General features: G+C 31.8%; 1 protein-coding gene across 3 annotated transcripts in view; it reads right to left on the bottom strand.

Moving 5' to 3' along the window:
• Nucleotides 1-12,223, bottom strand: part of LOC148951506 (protoheme IX farnesyltransferase, mitochondrial-like) — a 164,249-nt gene extending 152,026 nt beyond the window's left edge. For 2 of the 3 annotated variants that reach the window (XM_089090301.1, XM_089090303.1), the window contains exon 1: nucleotides 11,985-12,036. In XM_089090301.1, the coding sequence (XP_088946427.1) occupies nucleotides 11,985-11,991 (7 nt within the window). In that variant the 5' untranslated portion in view covers nucleotides 11,992-12,036. Of the gene's footprint in view, nucleotides 1-11,984; nucleotides 12,037-12,086 lie in introns of those variants that run through there. The other variant, XM_089090302.1, reaches the window with a different exon arrangement.
• Between the last annotated feature and the right edge of the window lie 8,146 nt (nucleotides 12,224-20,369).

Here is a 20,369-nt window from a genome sequence, read left to right as displayed (position 1 = left end):
TTAAAGTTAAATGACACTTAAAGACATTTGAAGATATTTGAAGATGAAATTAAAGACAATTTGAAGTTTAATTCTGAGAACTCCATCGATCAGCACACGATAGACGATCTTTGAAGTGAAATGGCACTTAAAGACATTTGAAGATATTTGAAGCAGAAATTAAAGACAATTTGAACTTTAACTCTGAGAACACCATCGAGCAGTACAAGATAAACGATATTTAACGATATTTGAAGTTAGATGATAGTTGAAGATATTTGAAGTTGAATTTAAAGACAATATATTAAGAGAGTCACTATAATATGACGACAACCCATTTCAAAAGGCACAAATGAACAGTTTTACGCGATAATACATTCTCTACGTGCCTCAAAAATCCTAAAAATGATATGCTGAGAAGAAAAAAAACACCAACACCTGTAGTGGGAAGAATCATTCCTCAGTTGACTATTAGAACTGTGTTCAAATGTCTTTTCCCAATTGACTACTAATGAAAATCTACAATTTGAATAATGCTAGACTCGATCCAGTACAAAAAGAAAACATATCTTGAGCTCTTAGAAATTTCTGCCAGAACACAAGGATTGAAGGACAGTTATTTACAACAGGAGGGTGTCGTACACTAAGGACACGAACGGTGATGAATAGATGCGAAGCTACATGTGTTACTTCCTAATAGCTTTGACAATTTAAAAATCCCAATAGTGAAAGTGTTTTAATATCATCAGTGAATGTGTTGAACCAAATATTGTATGTTATAAATCATTTATGTATGTACAACAACTATAATTTTGTTTAATAATATTATGTTATTCATTTAACTTTGTGTATATAGTATTTAGTACTTAATATTGACAGCAAAAAAAAACAACTAATGTAAAAGTAAAATAGTCCCAACCTTATTAGGAATGTAAAAGTAATCATTGTCAGATATAGAAAAATAAAAAAAAAATGTTTAATATAATAGCTAACCTAGAACCAAAAATAATCGTAGTCCGGTAGATGAATTTTAGATAGGGATGTAGAATAAAACAAGAAAAATAATTGAAAAATTTTTAAACTCCTAATGGGCAGTAACTAATGACGGGGTGTCATTATTTCATGGGAAGGGTGACATGTACCATGAGTAAGATGTGATGTAATTGAAATACCAAAATAAAGTTCCTTTCTAAAGATAATTCCGATTCCTTATAATTAAGCTAAATCTAGTCGCAATAATGAAAAGTCCTTAATCAGCAAAAAGAGAAATTGCATTTCTAGCTTCAGTCAGACAACGGCACTAGTCATTCGAATTTCGCTAAGATAATTGTAGCAAAAAAAATACAATGCATAAAATTTCCAAGGAAGTTTAAAAGGCAAAAAACTGTGTGAACTCCTGAATCATCTGAAAAATCTTTAAGAGATTATTGGACGAGGATTCGCGTCCTGGGGGCACGTGAGCCAATGGCAGGCAGTCCCTAGAGCGCAGGACGAAAGAACTGCGTTTGGGAGTGGGATAAATATGTTTTTTAATTTTAATATGAAGTCAGACTTAAAGCGATTAGTACCGCAAATAATTTCGGTCACCATTATTGTCATTGAAGTGACCCGTTGCTGTACAACTAAGCATGTAAGTTAAATAAATATATTGTCTTTTTATATGTGTTTGTTTCTCTTATATGTCTGAGTCTAGTCCGATAATAGGTAATTAGTTCGCCAGTCTCCAAGGTAAATGCTCCCAAAGGAATCTGATCTCCAGATAGCTCAAGAAAGAAGAAGCCACATTTGTATGTCTACACATTCAATTTTCTCTCATTAATTGAGAGCGACGCTAGCCTAGTTGACACAATATCCAGCGCTATAAGTGGCGCTATAGGAGAAATCTCTATCGCCACGAGCAAACCTTTTCCATTACCACAAATATTTCTTCAATGGTACATCTATTGTTTGTTTCCTATTAATTTAAAATAAAAATGTTTTCCACAAAATAAGTTTTTCAATGAAATGTAAAGAATTACATTAAACCAAAAATGAGCAAAAATAGAATCAAATAATCTACTAAGCGTGAAACTATCACAAATCAGCACTAATAAATAAATTAAACCCAAAACCAACAGGATTTACAATAATTAACCGAGTCAAATTCAAAACTAGCAGAAATTAACATTAGTTGGGCTCAAAACCCCTATGCCTTCCCAAGGCCAGAACAAAATTTGCACTTTACTGAAAAAATTCTGTCATTACCTCCTATGTTTATTATCTCAAAGACAAGTTTTAACTTTTTGCATGCTTAAAAAATCATTATCTGAATTTTTTCTGTACAGTTACAGCGCGCTCTGTTCCACCATTATCGAGTGCAGTTACTTGGGTACTACCCCCTTATGCGGGCCTCTCTAAAAACTCAAGTTTGGTTAATGCTAATGAAAGAAAATAAAATAGGATGAATATATAATAGTCTAGAAACAAATTGACCATAATATTCTTCTCATCAAAAGATCCTTTAATAGCAGAGAGAGCTACTTACAATTGGAATGTTACATGTTTCAGAGTCCATATTGAAACTGATATAATTATACCATTCACATTATGGCTTTTCCACAAAATAAGTTTTTCAAAGAAATTTCAAGGAACACCTATCAAAAAATTGGTGCTCCCTTCATCATGTCACTTTCTACAGGTTTAAGCGTTGAGCCCATCCCTACCCACGGAAACAGTCACTTTCTACAGGTCTAGGCGTTTACCCCATCCACGGAAGTCCCATCACCTGGGAAACACACCCCCTCGCGGAAATTGTGGTTTTCAAAATTTTAAAATCTTCTTTGAGTTGTGTTATTTTTTAGTTTAATTCAGAAGTTCTAAGGGAAGTGGAAAAGAGGAATTTATGTGTAAATCTTGCTCCCCCCCCCTTTCCATGCAGATACTTTCTTCTCATAAAAGATCCTCTAAATAACCCTGACACAATGGAAGTATAAATTGTTTGATAATCCCTATTTATTTCTAGTCTTATTTTTATAAGCCGAAAGGGATTGAAGACTACCCAATTGCAAGCACTTTTTTTTGGGGGGGGGGCCCTTTCCAATTGTGATAAGTGCTTATGATCTTTTGATGAGAAGAATTGATGTAGATTTAATGTGTTCATTTTTTATGATGATATTATGCATTGCAAGTCAAAACGATATCCGTTTCGTATATGATACAATAAGCGAAACTTTTTTTTTTATCGTTATACACCTGATTAGCTTTGAACCGTAGAAAATCAATGTTAATTGTCAAAATGATCATAATAGGTTGATAGTCTTTCACACCTTTTAACTATTTATCTTGACATGACTTTTAGAATTAAAACAATTCGTATAAAGCTATGATGTGAACGGTATAATTATATCAGTTTCAATACGGACTCTGAAACAGGTAACGTTCCAATTGTAAGTAGATTATTAAATGATCTTTTGATGAGAAGAATATTAAGGTCAATTAGTTTCTAGACTATTATATATTCATCCTATTTTTACTTTATTTCATTAGCATTAACCAAACTTGAGTTTTTAGAGAGGCCCGCATAATGGGGTAGTACCCAAGTAACTGCAATCGATAATGGTGGAACAGAGCGCGCTGTAACTGTACAGAAAAAATTCAGATAATGATTTTTTAAGCATGCTAATAGTTAAAACTTGTCTTTGAGATAATAAATATAGGAGGTAATGACAGAATTTTTTCAGTAAAGTGCAAATTTTGTTTTGGCCTTGGGACGGAATAGGGGTTTTGCTCCCAACTTATGTTATTTTTTGCTCGTTTTGAGTTTGACTCGGTTATTTATTGTAATTTCTGTTCGTTTTGGGTTTCATTTATTTATCGATGTTGATTTGTGGTAGTTTCACGCCTGGTAGATTATTTGATTTTATTTTTGCAGTAAAGTGCAAATTTTGATCTGGCCTTGGGAAGGCATAGGGGTTGTGCGCCCAACTTATGTTAATTTCTGCTCGTTTTGAGTTTGACTCGGTTATTTATTGTAATTTCTGTTGGTTTTGGGTTTCATTTATTTATCGATGCTGATTTGTGGTAGTTTCACGCTTGGTAGATTATTTGATTTTATTTTTTCTCATTTTTTGTTTAATGTAATTCTTTACATTTCATTGAAAAACTTATTTTTCATATCAGCAAACCAAAGGTTTCCGTAACACTTAACATTTCCCAAGCACCATGAATCTAGTTGTAACCCGTTTTCAAACAATACGTGGTAACGAACTGTAAGTAAGGAGCGACGCGGCTCAATGGTAACTAAAACTCTAAAAGACAGCATTTTGATATAAATGATGTACTAATAAAACCGGCCTATTATGCTGATTAAAAACATTCATAAAAGAAACAAAAATTTTCTAGTGCCTCTTTTAAGTGAACAAAAAGATTGGAGGGCAGCTAAGCTCCCCACGCTCCTTTTTTTCGTCAAAGTATTTGGATCAGCATTTTTAAATAGTCATTTTGTTCAGCATAGCTGAAAGGTTTAATAACTATGCCTTTAGAGATAAAATGACCCATCCACCTCCCCCCGAAGCCCAGCTCTATGAATCTGCTAGTGTACCCTAGAAATAATGGGAATATAACAAAGTAATAGATAACATATTTTTAATAAAATAATGACATGTAGGATATTAATAAAAATATATGGTAGATACATTATTATACATTATTTATATCAATGAACAAATTTGGTCGTTTTGAATTGGTTCCATGAAATAGTTCACCGTGTTCTCTCCTGATACTGTACATATTGTCTTCTCTTAGTTCGTATTCAGTAGAATAATCAATATTCCATTTTGAACCATACACAATTTTTACAGGTATGTCACCGACAGGTTCAATATACGTTTCGTCTTTTGTATTATTTGGTTCATTGACTGTTTGATCAATGAGGGTAGTAACGTTTGCTGGCACTTTGTTTTTCGTTGATTCATCTTTATATTCCTTAGTGATATTTTCTATTAATGCCCTTTTTATTTTTCCCGCAATTTCGCTGTCTATTATCACATTATTTTTACACATGTAACAGTTCCGGCACGCAGACAAGATATGGTTTATGATATTAGTAGAACAGTAGACCTTTCTTCTTTTGACCTTCCGTCGAATGCTAATACTCGAAAGCTGACGATAGGATGCATCCATAGGTAATGTGTTACCAGCAACACTAGCAAGGAGTTGTCCTCTATCATCGACGATTATTTTTATGTTGGCATTCTCTTTGAGTGCAATCATCTCTGGAAATGATACTTTTGCATATGCAGAATGTGATTAATCGAAATTCTTGGGTACTCCAAAGAAATCTAAACTCTCACTGTCATGACAACGCACGCATACGTTTCTGATAGTGCTACCACTTGTACTTGTTTCATAGTTCAAATACTTCTCCTTGTCAGCATTCAAAGCTACAATAACACTATCATTTGAACACATTTTTGTTGGGGGGTCATCCAAATGTTCAATATGCATTTCATCTTTGTTATTATTATTTGGTTCATTGACTGTTTGATCAATGGTAGTAACTTTTGGTGGCACTTTGTTTTTCATCGATTCATCTTTATATTCCTTAGTGATATTTTCTAGCAATATCCTTTTTATTTTCCGGCAATTTCACTGTCTATTATCACATTATTTTTACACAGGTAACAGTTCCGCCGCGTGGACAAGATATGGTTTCTCATATTAGTAGAAGAGTATGCCTTTCTTCTTTTGATCTTCCGTTGAATGCTAATACCCGAAAGCTGACGATATGGTTTAACACTGGGCAACACGTTACCACAAGCACTAGCAAGAAGATGCCCCTCTTCATCAACTACTATTTTTATGTTGGCATTCTTTTTGAGTGCAATCATCTCCTGAGATCTAAATCTCGCATATCCACCATCATAAAGAGTTGAATTCTTTTTGTACTCCCAATAAATTAAATTCCTAACTGTCATAACAACGGACGCATACGTTCCCGATAGTTTTGCCACATTCACTTATTTTATAGTTTAAATATCTCTCCTTGTCAGCATTGAATGCTATAATAACAGTATCAGGTGAACATACTATATTAAAATGCTTCATCCTCACTTTTTTATAGATATTAGTTATGTGTTTATCGTTCCACTGCGTAAAAAATACTGATTTAAAACATGCAATAAGCTAGGTAGTGTCGATAACCGGCCATAGAGTACCAGTGGGAAAGTCACATCGTGTCTCTGAGCAAGCAAAGACTACAATTTTCAGAGTCGTAAGCATATTTTATGTCACTTTAAAATACGTAAAAAAAAAAAAATAAAAATTTAATAATAAATAAATAATACAAAAATAAAGTTGAATAATTTCGAAGACAAAAAAAAATTTAGTTAAAAAAATATTGTTACTACCATCAATATTTTTCTAATAATAAAAGCCACCAGTATCATTTCTATATCATACTCATTTTGAATTTGGAAAATATTAAATGTGATTTTTTATGTTTTAAGTATATTTCATGTCATTCTATGTGATGTAAAAAGTTTAAAAATATATCAAGTTCAAAAAAAAAGAAAAAAAGGGGGGTGGAGGGGGGGGGGGTGGAGTTGGAGGTGGGGGCGGAGGGAGGTAGGTTGGAGGAAGGGGGGTGATTGGGGGGAGGGGCAAAAAGTTGGGGGAGGGGTTCCTTGGGGTTGGGGACCTTACAACACTTCAAATGGTACGTGTGTATTATACTGAACACAGTTGAGAACCACCCAAATAAAAATATTACATAACATAACATCAAAATAACCATGAAATAACATCAACATAACATAACAACAATAGCCATCAAACAACATTAACATATCATAACCACCATAACATAACATAACCATGAAACAATATCAACATAACATAATAACAATAACCATCAAATAGAATTAATATAACACAAACAACATAACATAACATCAACATAACATAACAATTAAACAACATAACTTAACATCAAAATAACCATTAAACAACATCAACATAACATAACCATCAAACAACATAACATAACAAACATAAAATAACATCAACAGGCTACCTGTCTGCTCGGAACTGTTATAGCTATATTGGCTACCTGTCTGCTCTCTTTCATTGACACAGTAAGGGAGTACTGACCACTTCCTCTAATTAACACTATAAAGGAGTACTGTCCGCTCTCTTTCATTGACACTGTAAGGGAGTACTGACCGCTTCCTCTAGTTAACACTATAAAGGAGTACTGTCCGCTTGTATGGCGGGGGGACTTTCCGCTACATATCGTTATAGCTACACTACTGATGTTGAACTAAATAAAAAAACAATATGTACAGCTAGGTTGCTAAAATGACCGTTGACGTTTATTAAGTTGAAACTATCAGGGAATGATGAGGGAAGTACTGAAGTACATTAAAAAACACAATATACATTTACGTTGCCAAAAAGGCGTATCTGCAATTTCTCTTGAATGACTTTGGATATTAAGTTGAAGCTTTCGGGGAATATTAAAACAAATCAAAAGACACTATATACATATAGTTTGTCAAAGGGCGTTTATGCGTCATCTCAGGAACAGCTACTAGTATTAAGTTGAAACTTCCAGGATTTTGAGGGGTGATTTTCAACTAAATCACAAGAAACTATGTGCATTAGGTTGTCAAAATGGCATAATTGTAATATCTCAAGAAAAAATTAAGAGTGATAAGTTAAAACTGCTCAATGCTGTATGTATCCTGGTTATCAGAACAGCGTATGTAATAACTCAGGAACGGCTTAGAATATTAATTTGAAACTTTTAGGGAATGTTGAGGGGATCTTGAACTAAACCGAAAAACATCAGTTGTTAAAAGGATGCATCTGGAACAGCTTATGGAATGTCTAAAAAAAGCTAAGGATATTAAGTTGATTTCAGGGAATTTTGAGGGTGACGTTGAACTAAATCAGCAGATACTGTGTATATCCAAGTCGTCAAAAGGGCGTATCAAGAATTTCTCAGGAACAGCTAAGGGTATTAATATGAAATTGTCAGGGAATGTAGATTGGGATGTTGAAATAAATCAAAAGACAATATATGCATCCAGATTTTCAATTGGATATATCTGCAATATATCAGGAAAGGCTATGGTTATTAAGTTGAAACTTCCATGGAGCGTTGAGGGGGATGGTGAACTAACTCAAACTACGCTATGTTTATCCAGGCTTTCAAAATAGTGCGTTGGCAAGATCTTAGGGACTGCTAAGGATATTAAAACCAAACTTCTCAGAAGCAGCCTGTGTATTAAGTTTGCCTTTCAGGGAATTAAGTTTGCGTATCTGCAATATCTCAGGAACAGTAAGGGCATGAATTTGAAATTTTTAAAGAATTCTGAGATGTTTAACTAGATCGGAAGCCACTATGTGCATCCAAGTTGTCTAAATGTTGTATGTTAAATATCTCAAGAAAGGCTAAGGGATTTAAGTTGAAACTTTCAGGGAATGTTGAGGGTGTGTGGAATTTAAGCAAAACACACTATAAGCATCCGGGTTGTCAACATGACATTTTTTAAACACACCACCAGAGATATCCTCATGTAAAGTTACAAAAAAAAAAGAGTTAAAGAGTCAAAAGTAAAGAGAGCTGAGTGATGTCTCTAATACATATTATATTTACTGTCGTATTCCATGTTCATTCATATTTAATATTTTGAACATTCTCCCAAGATGATTCTGTCGTGTATACAAAAATGGAATAGCCATTTTATTCAGCGTAGTTGATTTCCGGATAGAAAATATTTTTTGAGGAGGACACTCCCCCACAACCCTCAGGGCAAGTTATGCCCTGGGGGCATATAAGGTTTTTATAGAAGGCGTTGTCGTGGAAACTTCAAAAGAGGCTCATTCGATTGGAAATTCAAAGGGCTAGTACCCTTTTTAATAGTCGAAAGTGATTGGAGGGTAATTAGCCACCCCCGCCCATCCTTCCCCCAAACACATCCAATCAAAATTTTGAGATAGCCATTTTGTTCAGCGGAGATGATTTCCAGATAGAAAATATGTTTATCACCAGAAATTACTGGTGAATCAAAAGCTTAGTTAATCAAGAGCTGAATCAAAAGCACGATCCTAAATCTTAATTTCCAACTGAACAAACGCTATGCAATAATTAATTTGAATACTGTCAAAGACAACGCTCAGATCATCTTGCTCAACTTAAAAATTTAAATTAGAATCTGACATTTTAATTTTTAAGCAGGAAACATGAAAAACTGGAAAAATAGGCCTAAACGTAATATTACCCAATAATACAACTTTGGCAATTAAAACAAAAAAAAATATTTAAAGAATATTTCCACAAAATCAGTTTTTCGAGGAAAAGTCAAGAGCCATATGCAAACTTGAAACAAGTAGACATAAATCACTACAAAAGTTCAAACTCAAAACGGTCAGAGCCAACTGTCAAAGCATAAACAAAACGCAAAACGATTAGAAATTAAAATAAATAATCAAATATAAGACAACAGATACTGATATAGATGAGTATATAAATCCTAAATAGATTACAAATTAAAATGAATGCTCAAGTCAAATTTAAAACGAACATAAATTACTACAAGCGATAGTTTGGAAACTCTCCCCCCCCCCCTCACCCGTTAATCTTATAAAGGCTAGTGTAGGATTTCCTTCTTAATGAAAACCAAATACACTAAAAAAAAAAAATTATAATAACATTGAAGAATAAAAGGAATCTGTCAACTAAAATCTTGAATTGCTGAGATTTTAAGGAATTACTATCATTATCAGTTCAACATTCATTTCATTTTCATTAGTTCTTTCCAGTAATCTTTATTATTATAGCGATTTTGTTTTATTTTTCGTCGATATTGGAAAAATGAAAGCAAACTTTTCAGAACCTATATAGTTCTTAATAAAACATAACAGCAAGTTAAAATGTTAATTCTTAAGCAGAAAAACAGGCTAAAAATTTGTAAATATTCCTTTTATTAGCCAGTAATAAAAAGCAAAAAACAGGCCAAAACTTTGCAAATATTCCTTTTATTAACCAGTCATAAAAACAATTTCTATAATAAACGAACAGAAATTAGGTTCAAAAATACAAAAAAATTAGTTTTTTTTTCAAATAAGGGTGAAGAGCTACATTAAACCGAAGACGAGCAGAATAGAGGCCTGCAATAATTCAGAACAAAAATGAACAGAAACTTCTATTAATGAATAAATGAGACCAAAAAGGAACAGGAATTGCAGTGAATGATCAAGTCAAACCTAAAATGAACAGAAATTAACACCGACAGGAGTAGTGCTAACACCACATAAGTCTTCTAAATGACAGAGCGCTATTTTCGCTTTATTGAAAACAAAACACATTTCAAAAATTTCCTTATTAAACATTTTGATGTTAATATATGTAAAATTACTGAGATTCTCAGAAATAGACACCACTATATATTCAACAGTCAGTATACATTTATTACTTCTTTTCAGTAATCTTGCTTATTGTTGTAATTTGGTTCCGTTTCTGTGGTTGTTGTTGATGATGTTTAGAGAAATGAAAACCTCACTGATTGATATAAAAATTGTTTTCAATATAGACTAAATAAAGCCCTGGTCCTTAAAATGTTTATATGGTAATCGCTCTACTCCTGCCTGCGGTAATTTCTGTTCGTTTTAGATTTGACTTGATAACTGCAATCTCTGTTCGTTTTGGACAGTGCCAGTTCTAGGCCGGAACAGTGCAGTTAGCTGCCCCCTATTTTTCCTGACATCTGACATTAAATTCGTTTTATTTTAAACTTTAAGTCTTACTGTGGTATGCACTGCCCCCCCCCCCCCAACAGATTATGAGACCTGAAACCGCTACTAGTTTGGGCCTCGTTTATTCATTGATAGTGATTTGTGTTCATTCTAAGTAGGGATTATTATAAGACTTTATTTGTGCTCGGCTTTGGTTTATGTAGATCTTTTACTGCTTTTTTGGAAAAAAACTTTTTTGAGATTTTTTTGAAATTAAATTTACAAAAAAATAACGATGCATCTTTGGACTCTTGTTCGAACAAAACGTCGGTGTCACATCTAATGGTCATATCTGACATTTTCGCTCTTCTGACGTTATTACCAAAAACCCAAAATTTGCTTTTGAGGTTATTACCGTCGCTGTCATATCTAGTGGTCGTATCCGACATTTTCGCGACTCCTAGGTATTTACCAAAAATCCTTTTGTAAGCTGTTTTCAAAGGAAAGATCATTAAGGCAATGTAGACCACGAATATCGAAGAGTAACTGAGTATACGTTGTCCAGCTAATCCTCCTCTCAAAAATAGACTAGCAAAAGATTTCAGTAATCGTCTCGGAAGGGTGGACATACTAGATACGACGTTTAGGCATGACAATGATGAAAAATGTATGTTAAAATTTGTAAAATTGAGTTTTATGAGGATTGTAGTGATACAATAATATCTGACAATTTTTACAATTATGCAACCCTTTAAAACATGCTTTTAACAAAAAAAAAAAAAAAAAAAAAAAAAAAAACACATACCATAAAACTTTTTACTTATCATAGTAAGAGAACTTAGTTTTCAATGGTCCTTTAAACAACAAAGGCATGTGAATTTTGAGAGGCAATGAAAAAAATGTGACACTACGGAGGGGGTATGTATGTAAAATTTAGGAGCTAAAATGCTAATTTACCATAACAGCATCATCAAAACCAAGAGTTCTATTGAGATTAATCTATTGAATTAATCGAATACATCAACCGAATACAGTCAAAAGGTTGCCATCCCTTTTGACTTTTTACTAGTTTTCGCGGTTCTACTATACCTATAAATTTTATAACAGGTATTCATCTAAAATTCGTGGAAAGCTGACCAATTGAAACAATGCCCTTAAATTTAATACAACACATTACATTTTAGCGATACAATATTACCAGACAATCGCTAAATCTGAAGACTTAATCTAAAGACAAAATATTAAAGATTTACCACAAAATTTTGACTTGCCATAATCAAAGCGCTTACCTTGCATGGATGCAATGAATTTTGGCAATCCTTAAATCTTGTTCTTCTACAGAAGAATCTTTACTAAAAAGTGAAGATATAAAACCCATTTTTTGAACTTACCATAAAAGTTTCACCATTTGCACTCAGAAAGGATTCAAGACAGAAAAATAATAATTAACTTTATTCTTTGCTCAAGTTTTTGCAAGATAACCTCTACAGGTCAAAAATCATGGCAAACAAAACATTATTAATCTAAATATAGTTTATGACAAATAAATATTGTTGTTATGTGGCATGAAACGATTCAATTAGAAAATAACAATCTCCAGGAGAGGTAATTCGATATAGCGATATCCAAAACTAATGGAATTGCTGCATCAAGGAGGAGGGCTGGAGGAGCAAGTGCTACCATGATCTTAATTTTTGGCAAAATTGATCCGGAGAATTCATAATTTTTATCCAATGTCTTCTTGTTTCCCAGGGTGGGGTTATTATCCCCTACTCTGCCGGCTTCTATGACTTTTGAGGCTGTCCCTAATTTATTCTAAAGAAAATTTTCCAAGATGAAAAGTATTTTTCTAGTCTTTAAAAATAATTCATCGTTTGCAGTCCGTTATTTACATATATTTTTGTATTTATTTCCGCAGCCTTTAATGCCGAGATTCTTCCTAAAACCGTATCAAAATGAAGCGTTATCGAAGCTTTACACTTAAATATATATATATATATATATATATATATATATATATATATATATATATATATATATATATATATATATATATATATATATATATATATATATATATATATGTGTGTGTGTGTATATGTATATATAATTTTATCCCACCTCTAAATTGTGAAAAATACCTGCTAGACTCTTAAAAATATATTTTGCCCCCCCCCAACATTTTTGTAAATTAGCGCCACTGAAGTTAGGCCTTAAATAAAAATACTATTTTGGCAAAAAGATTTCCAGGCGGACATTGCAAAAATCCTATTTAGAAATCTAGTAACTAAAAAATTGGACGCAGAAATGCTTGCAAAATTTTTGCAAGCAGACAGTCGGCTAGGTTGTTTTTTTTTTCAAACTATTCATTACATAAGTAGAGAATATAAAAAGAGTCTTAATTTATTGAAAGAGAAAAATATTCATTCAGAGATAGTTTTTTTTTTAATTATATAAGTGGTCAAAAAATTATCAAGGCCAAGATTTTCAAAGAAATCCCGGTAGCAGTTTTAAATAGCAAAACGGTTGAGCCTTTCTCATGTCAGTGTTGATCTTAAATACGATTTTAGTCACTTGATGTACAAGAAAGACCTTTCTCCAATGTAGATAGATACTGGCATGCAAAGCTAAATCTTTAACCGTTTCCCAATTTATGGTACCCATTCCACAAGAGCCTGTCATTTTTCATCAGTGGCCTATAGATTCTGAGTGGCAGAATCAAAGTAAACCATTGGACAATCGATAAATTTTGCTTAGTCCGAAAGAATGTCTACATACAGCTGCGCTAGTAGCCTTTGAAGTTGTCATTGCAACTGTTTTAGGTAAGAGGTGCCTCCGTTTTCAAAATAAGGCTCCAATTCTTGACAAAACTTTGAGCTGGCTGAGGACTTAAATCGCTTTTCAAAGCCTGTCAACACGGTGCCTTAGCTTTGGAAATAAAATTAACACTTTTTGCCGTTAAGAAACCGTTGTCGCGAATAGCTCCAATCGACTTGAAAGCTAACGAGTGAAAGTCAGTCTTGAAGCACCAACTTATCCTTTAAAATATATTAGCGGGTTAGTCTTCTATCAAATTTTTGATTTTAAACCAAAGTTTCGATTTTGTTTCCAATTGAAGTCCAAATTTGAATGCTATAGAGTTAAAACAATAATATTAGCAATATTCAGAGGCTTGTTATTTCTCTACTTAAACGATCTATAGACATAAAACATTACAACGATTTCATTTACTTTCGACTTCAGTAGGATTCCAATTTGTTTTTGGCACAGGCCTAGCGATGGACCCATGTATTAATTTGGACTAAATGATGTGAGAGATTTATTTTTGAAGAGTAATATTCAGAAAAACATATATAACATTTTGACTGAAATACATATGGATAATAAGAAACAATATAATATTTCAGTATTTAATAGTTCGAAAAATTTAAGAAAAATACAGAAACTGATCAATCTTGTTTATCATTTTTGTCATGTTTTTCTTTTTATTTTGCCAAGTTCCCGTTTAAAAAACAGGAAATTTATCATATTACAAAAAAGTTAGCGGGATAAGTTAATATTGAGTTCCCTACTTTCACCACAGAATTTTGGATACTTTTTCACTGTTCTTCAGAAATGAAATGGGAAAAACTGATAGATCTATGCTTTTTGCCCACTCAGAATCCCTCACAAGTATTCTGACACAATAATTATCTGCAGAAATTTCCAAAAATATTATTGCTTCTATTCACCCCCACATTGGAGCTAATATAGGAACGAAATCAACAAAGATAAAAAACAAACTGTAAAACTCCTAAAATAAAAGACATATATTACTTAGACGGTGAACTTTATTTCATAAAAGAAACAAAAAAAAATATTTTGCGTATCTAGATGAAAGGCTAAGCCCCCTCATACCCACTTTGTCTATAATAATGAAGCCATCAATAGCATCAAACGACTTTATATTCTCGGAATCCGTCGCTCGGCTAATATTCCTTGATGGACTCACCTCAAACTAATCCATTCCTCCTCTGCTAAGAGCTTTGGAGCAATCCTTTGTCCCAAAATCTTCAGTTAAGTGGAACCGGAACCTAGTATTCCCTACAATGAAATTGACTAAATTCGTAGTTGGCATCACTTCAGGGGAATCACATTAGATTAGAGTGGAGTAACACGAGCTTCAAAGGCAAGATATTAAGCAGGCTCAAAAGATCTTTGTATGAAGACATCACCTTACATTCTTCAGAGAAGCTTTCTCTCTTTGCTCCACCGTTTGTCAGATGGTCTTCCGAAAGAGTAGTAGATATCAGATCGAGGATGCTTGTTTTCTTGAAGACGAGGCAAGAGTTAAACGATCACGCCTCGACGAGCTGCATTCTTTGGCTCAAAATCGTCCGACGTGAAAGTCAATCATTGCTGCCCTATACGTGACTAGGCGTCGTAAGAACTAATTACGTTGCCAGATGGAGCTACAGATACACAGCTCCCTCGGATTACCTTAAGGAGGAATGACTAGGAAAGAAACCTTGAAAAACAAGTTTGTTTAATGCAGTACGTCTTTATCGAACCATTCCAATAGACTTTATTTCTTCAAACCCATCTGTTTATTTCTCCCAGTAAATCTTCAACAGTCACAGAACAGCATGCAATGAATGTGGTCTATTGGGCACCAACGATCTACTTAGCACCATCAGATAAATTAAGACAACTGAATAAGGTAGTAGTAATATAAGGTACCGTTATAAGGTGTACATGCAAATAAGGCACCGTTTACAATATAAGAAGCATAAACCTTTCTTCGTTGACGTCGTACCGATTCAATTAATGTTTTAGGATTATTAAGAACATTGGCCGATGCCGATGATAACTCCAAAACTTAATAGCCATTATCTTTCAACTGTCCAGCGCCCTTGGCTGAAAACCCAAAGAATACAAACGGGCAGCCTGAATTTTCTACTATTTGATCGCGAAACGTCTTGGCTTATCGTTTTTCAAGTCGGCTAATGTCCAGCTTCAGCATCGCTTCTGGATTCTATATTCACAGCTTTATAGTAGCCTACTTGTATTTTTTTTTATTATTAAGTATGCTAAACTACCTTCTAATATTATAATATTTGTCTTTTGTAATATTGTCTATGTGTGTTGTTTTCCCCCGTCCTGTTTTGGTGTGTATTCTTGCTTATCCATTTTGTTGTGTCAAGCAATTTCATTAATGCTGTATTTACAAAGAAATAAATAGAAATAAATACGATACAAGTTGTAAACATACCATCTTCATTCGGAACTTCTCAATTCGGTAGCTTTTCCAGATTGCTTATTTATTGCACTAATCTTGAAACTGTTTACCAACTCAAACAAGTCAAAACTTCGCTTTGTTTTTTATCGCTTCACAAAATTTCTTCTAAGTATCGCCCTATGGACAACCACAAATCTTATTTCGTGAGAAAGTATAAAATTGCTAATTCCAGTATTAAAAAAAACAGCATTTGTTTACAGCCCCCGCTTATTAAGGCTGAGCCATCCTTGGGCTAAGATAATGCATTATTAACCAAATTTCATTGTGTTTTCTTCTTCTTTTAATATAATTGTACTATCTTTACTAATGTCTTCACCTTCATTGTTCTTAATTAATGCGAGTTGTACACCTTTTTGATTCTTCTTCTTTTAATATAATTGCACTATCTTGTTTTTTAATATAATTGCGCTATTTGTTTTCTTCTTCTTTTAATATAATTGCACTATCTTGTATTTTTATATAATTGCGCTTTTTGTTTTCTTATTCTTTTAATATAATTGCACTATCTTCACTAATGTCTTCACCTTCATTGTTCTTAATTAATACGAGTTGTACACCTTTTTGATTCTTCTTCTTTTAATATAATTGCACTATCTTGTTTTTTAATATAAGTTCGCTATTTGTTTTATTCTTCTTTTAATATAATTGTACTATCTTCACTAATGTCTTCACCTTCATTGTTATTAATTAATGCAAGTTGTACACCTTTTTGATTTTTCTTCTTTTAATATAATTGCACTATCTTGTTTTTTAATATAATTGCGCTATTTGTTTTCTTCTTCTTTTAATATAATTGAACTATCTTGTTTTTTTAATATAATTGCGCTATTTGTTTTCTTCTTCTTTTAATATAATTTCACTATCTTCACTAATTTCTTCACCTTCATTGTTCTTAATCAATGCGAGTTGTAAACCTTTTTGATTCTTCTTCTTTTAATATAATTGAACTATCTTTTTTTTTAATATAATTTATCTATTTGTTTTGTTGTTCTTTTAATATAATTGAACTATCTTGTATTTTAATATAATTGAGCTATTTGTTTTCTTCTTCTTTTAATATAATTGCACTATCTTCACTAATGTCTTCACCTTCATTGTTCTTAATTAATTCAAGTTGTACACCTTTTTGATTCTTCTTCTTTTAATATAATTGCACTATCTTGTTTTTTAATATAATTGCTCTATTTGTTTTCTTCTTCTTTTAATATAATTGCACTATCTTGTTTATTAATATAATTGCGCTATTTGTTTTCTTATTATTTTAATATAATTGCACTATCTTCACTAATGTCTTCACCTTCATTGTTCTTAATTAATGCGAGTTGTACACCTTTTTGATTCTTCTTCTTTTAATATAATTGAACTATCTTGTTTTTTAATATAAGTGCGCTATTTGTTTTCTTCTTCTTTTAATATAATTGTACTATCTTTACTAATGTCTTCACCTTCATTGTTCTTAATTAATGAGAGTTGTACACCTTTTTGATTCTTCTTCTTTTAATATAATTGCACTATCTTGTTTTTTAATATAATTGCGCTATTTGTTTTCTTCTTCTTTTAATATAATTGTACTATCTTCACTAATGTCTTCACCTTCATTGTTCTTAATTAATGCGAGTTGTACACCTTTTTGATTCTTCTTCTTTTAATATAATTGCACTATCTTGTTTTTTAATATAATTTCGCTATTTGTTTTCTTCTTCTTTTAATATAATTGCTCTATCTTGTTTTTTAATATAATTGCGCTATTTGTTTTCTTCTTCTTTTAATATAATTGTACTATCTTCACTAATGTCTTCACCTTCATTGTTCTTAATTAATGCAAGTTGTACACCTTTTTGATTCTTCTTCTTTTAATATAATTGCACTATCTTGTTTTTTAATATAATTGCGCTATTTGTTTTCTTCTTCTTTTAATATAATTTCACTATCTTGTTTTTTAATATAATTGCGCTATTTGTTTTCTTCTTCTTTTAATATAATTGCACTATCTTCACTAATGTCTTCAACTTCATTGATCTTAATTAATGCGAGTTGTACACCTTTTTGATTCTTCTTCTTTTAATATAATTGCACTATCTTGTTTTTTAATATACTTGCGCTATTTGTTTTCTTCTTCTTTTAATATAATTGCACTATCTTCACTAATGTCTTCACCTTCATTGTTCTTAATCAATGCGAGTTGTACACCTTTTTGATTCTTCTTCTTTTAATATAATTGCACTATCTTGTTTTTTAATATAATTGCGCTATTTGTTTTCTTCTTCTTTTAATATAATTGCACTATCTTGTTTTTTAATATAATTTCGCTATTTGTTTTATTATTCTTTTAATATAATTGAACTATCTTCACTAATGTCTTCACCTTCATTGTTCTTAATTAATACGAGTTGTACACCTTTTTGATTCTTCTTCTTTTAATATAATTGCACTATCTTGTTTTTTAATATAATTGCGCTATTTGTTTTCTTCTTATTTTAATATAATTGCACTATCTTCACTATTGTCTTCAACTTCATTGTTCTTAAACAATGAGAGTTTTAGAGCTTATTTATAATTCTTCTTTTATTATAATAGAACTATCTAGTTTTTTAATATACTTGAGATATGTGTTTTCTTCTTCTTTTAATATAATTGCACTATCTTCACTAATGTCTTCACCTTCATTGTTCTTAATTAATGCGAGTTGTACACCTTTTTGATTCTTCTTCTTTTAATATAATTGCAATATCTAGTTTGTTAATATAATTGCGCTATGTGTTTTCTTCTTCTTTTAATATAATTGTACTATCTTCACTAATGTCTTCACCTTCATTGTTCTTAATTAATGCGAGTTGTACACCTTTTTGATTCTTCTTCTTTTAATATAATTGCACTATCTTGTTTTTTAATATAATTGAGCTATTTGTTTTCTTCTTCTTTTAATATAATTGTACTATCTTCACTAATGTCTTCACCTTCATTGTTCTTAATTAATGCGAGTTGTACACCTTTTTGATTCTTCTTCTTTTAATATAATTGCACTATCTTGTTTTTTAATATAATTTCGATATATGTTTTCTTCTTCTTTTAATATAATTGTTCTATCTTTACTAATGTCTTCACCTTCATTGTTCTTAATTAATGCGAGTTGTACACCTTTTTGATTTTTCTACTTTTAATATAATTGCACTATCTTGTTTTTTAATATAATTGCGCTATTTGTTTTCTTCTTCTTTTAATATAATTGCACTATCTTCACTAATGTCTTCACCTTCATTGTTCTTAATTAATGCGAGTTGTACACCTTTTTGATTTTATTCATTTTTTGCAGCACCTTTTTTCGTACGATGGCTTTCTAAATCATAAAAATAATAACTTGAAATTTCCTAACTCATTGCTTCTCCCTTTCTTTACTAATTACGCTCGTCAATGTAATTAGTAAATTCAAAATTTATTTTCAGTTGACTTGATTAACTATGGTCCGCACACCGTATCCCTAGTAAGCCTGCTTTATCTTAGCTGAATCCTTAATGAGTTAAGATGAGCACACCCAAAGTGTAGCAGATATAAAATTAAAAACCACCTTATTAACTGAATTAGTTAAATGAATTACTTAGCTGAATCAACAATGGAAATTAATTAACAATAACCCACAATAATTTAGAGTGCAAAAAACATACTTTAAGGTACCTAGAAACTTAAATCCTTGATTACCTAGAATAAGAATGTCCAAATTCTACTCGGTATAATATGGAAAATGACCTTTTTCACTGAAACATCGAAATAGTTTACTTAATTAAAAATAGCAGCTAATTGAGTCAATTAACTGAATTAATTATTTGGTTAAAATAATTAATTAATTAACTAAATACATTAACCGAATAAAAATCGGAAATTATTGAATTAAGTAACTACGGTCTACACATCAGGTGACTAATGAGCCTATTTTAGGGTACATAGAAAATAAAAATTTTTATGATTTGAAATGAACATGTCAAAAGTCTTGCGAAAATAAAAAGGAAAACCACCAAATTAATTGATAAAATTAATTAGTTTAATTAGGAATGAAAATTAATCAAATTAATTAACTATGGCTCAATTGTAATATCAACCTTGGTGTCCCTTGGGTAGGGAAGCGTTTGCCATTCTAAGATTCTTTTGTTATTTTCATTGGAAGAGTTTTTTTTTGTATTCTCATAGAATAAACTAAAAAATTAGTCCCCTCCCCTAGAGATTTTGAATTTACACCCCTCCCCCCCCCCAGTTTCCAGAAATTGAAGCCTCTGCGTATAACTCATAAGACTGATTTGAGGCATATAGAACACTACTCCTTTAATAATTTCAACTAACCACATTCAAAGTCTAGCGGGTATAAAATAAAAGACGGTCTAAAAACAAAAAATAGACCCAAATA

The sequence above is a fragment of the Artemia sp. Qi Xiang Cuo genome, chromosome 6 (assembly GCF_049724085.1).
Source record: "Artemia sp. Qi Xiang Cuo chromosome 6, ASM4972408v1, whole genome shotgun sequence".
Taxonomy (NCBI): Eukaryota; Metazoa; Arthropoda; class Branchiopoda; order Anostraca; family Artemiidae; genus Artemia; species Artemia sp. Qi Xiang Cuo.
This window is presented reverse-complemented; position numbering and strand designations above follow the sequence as displayed.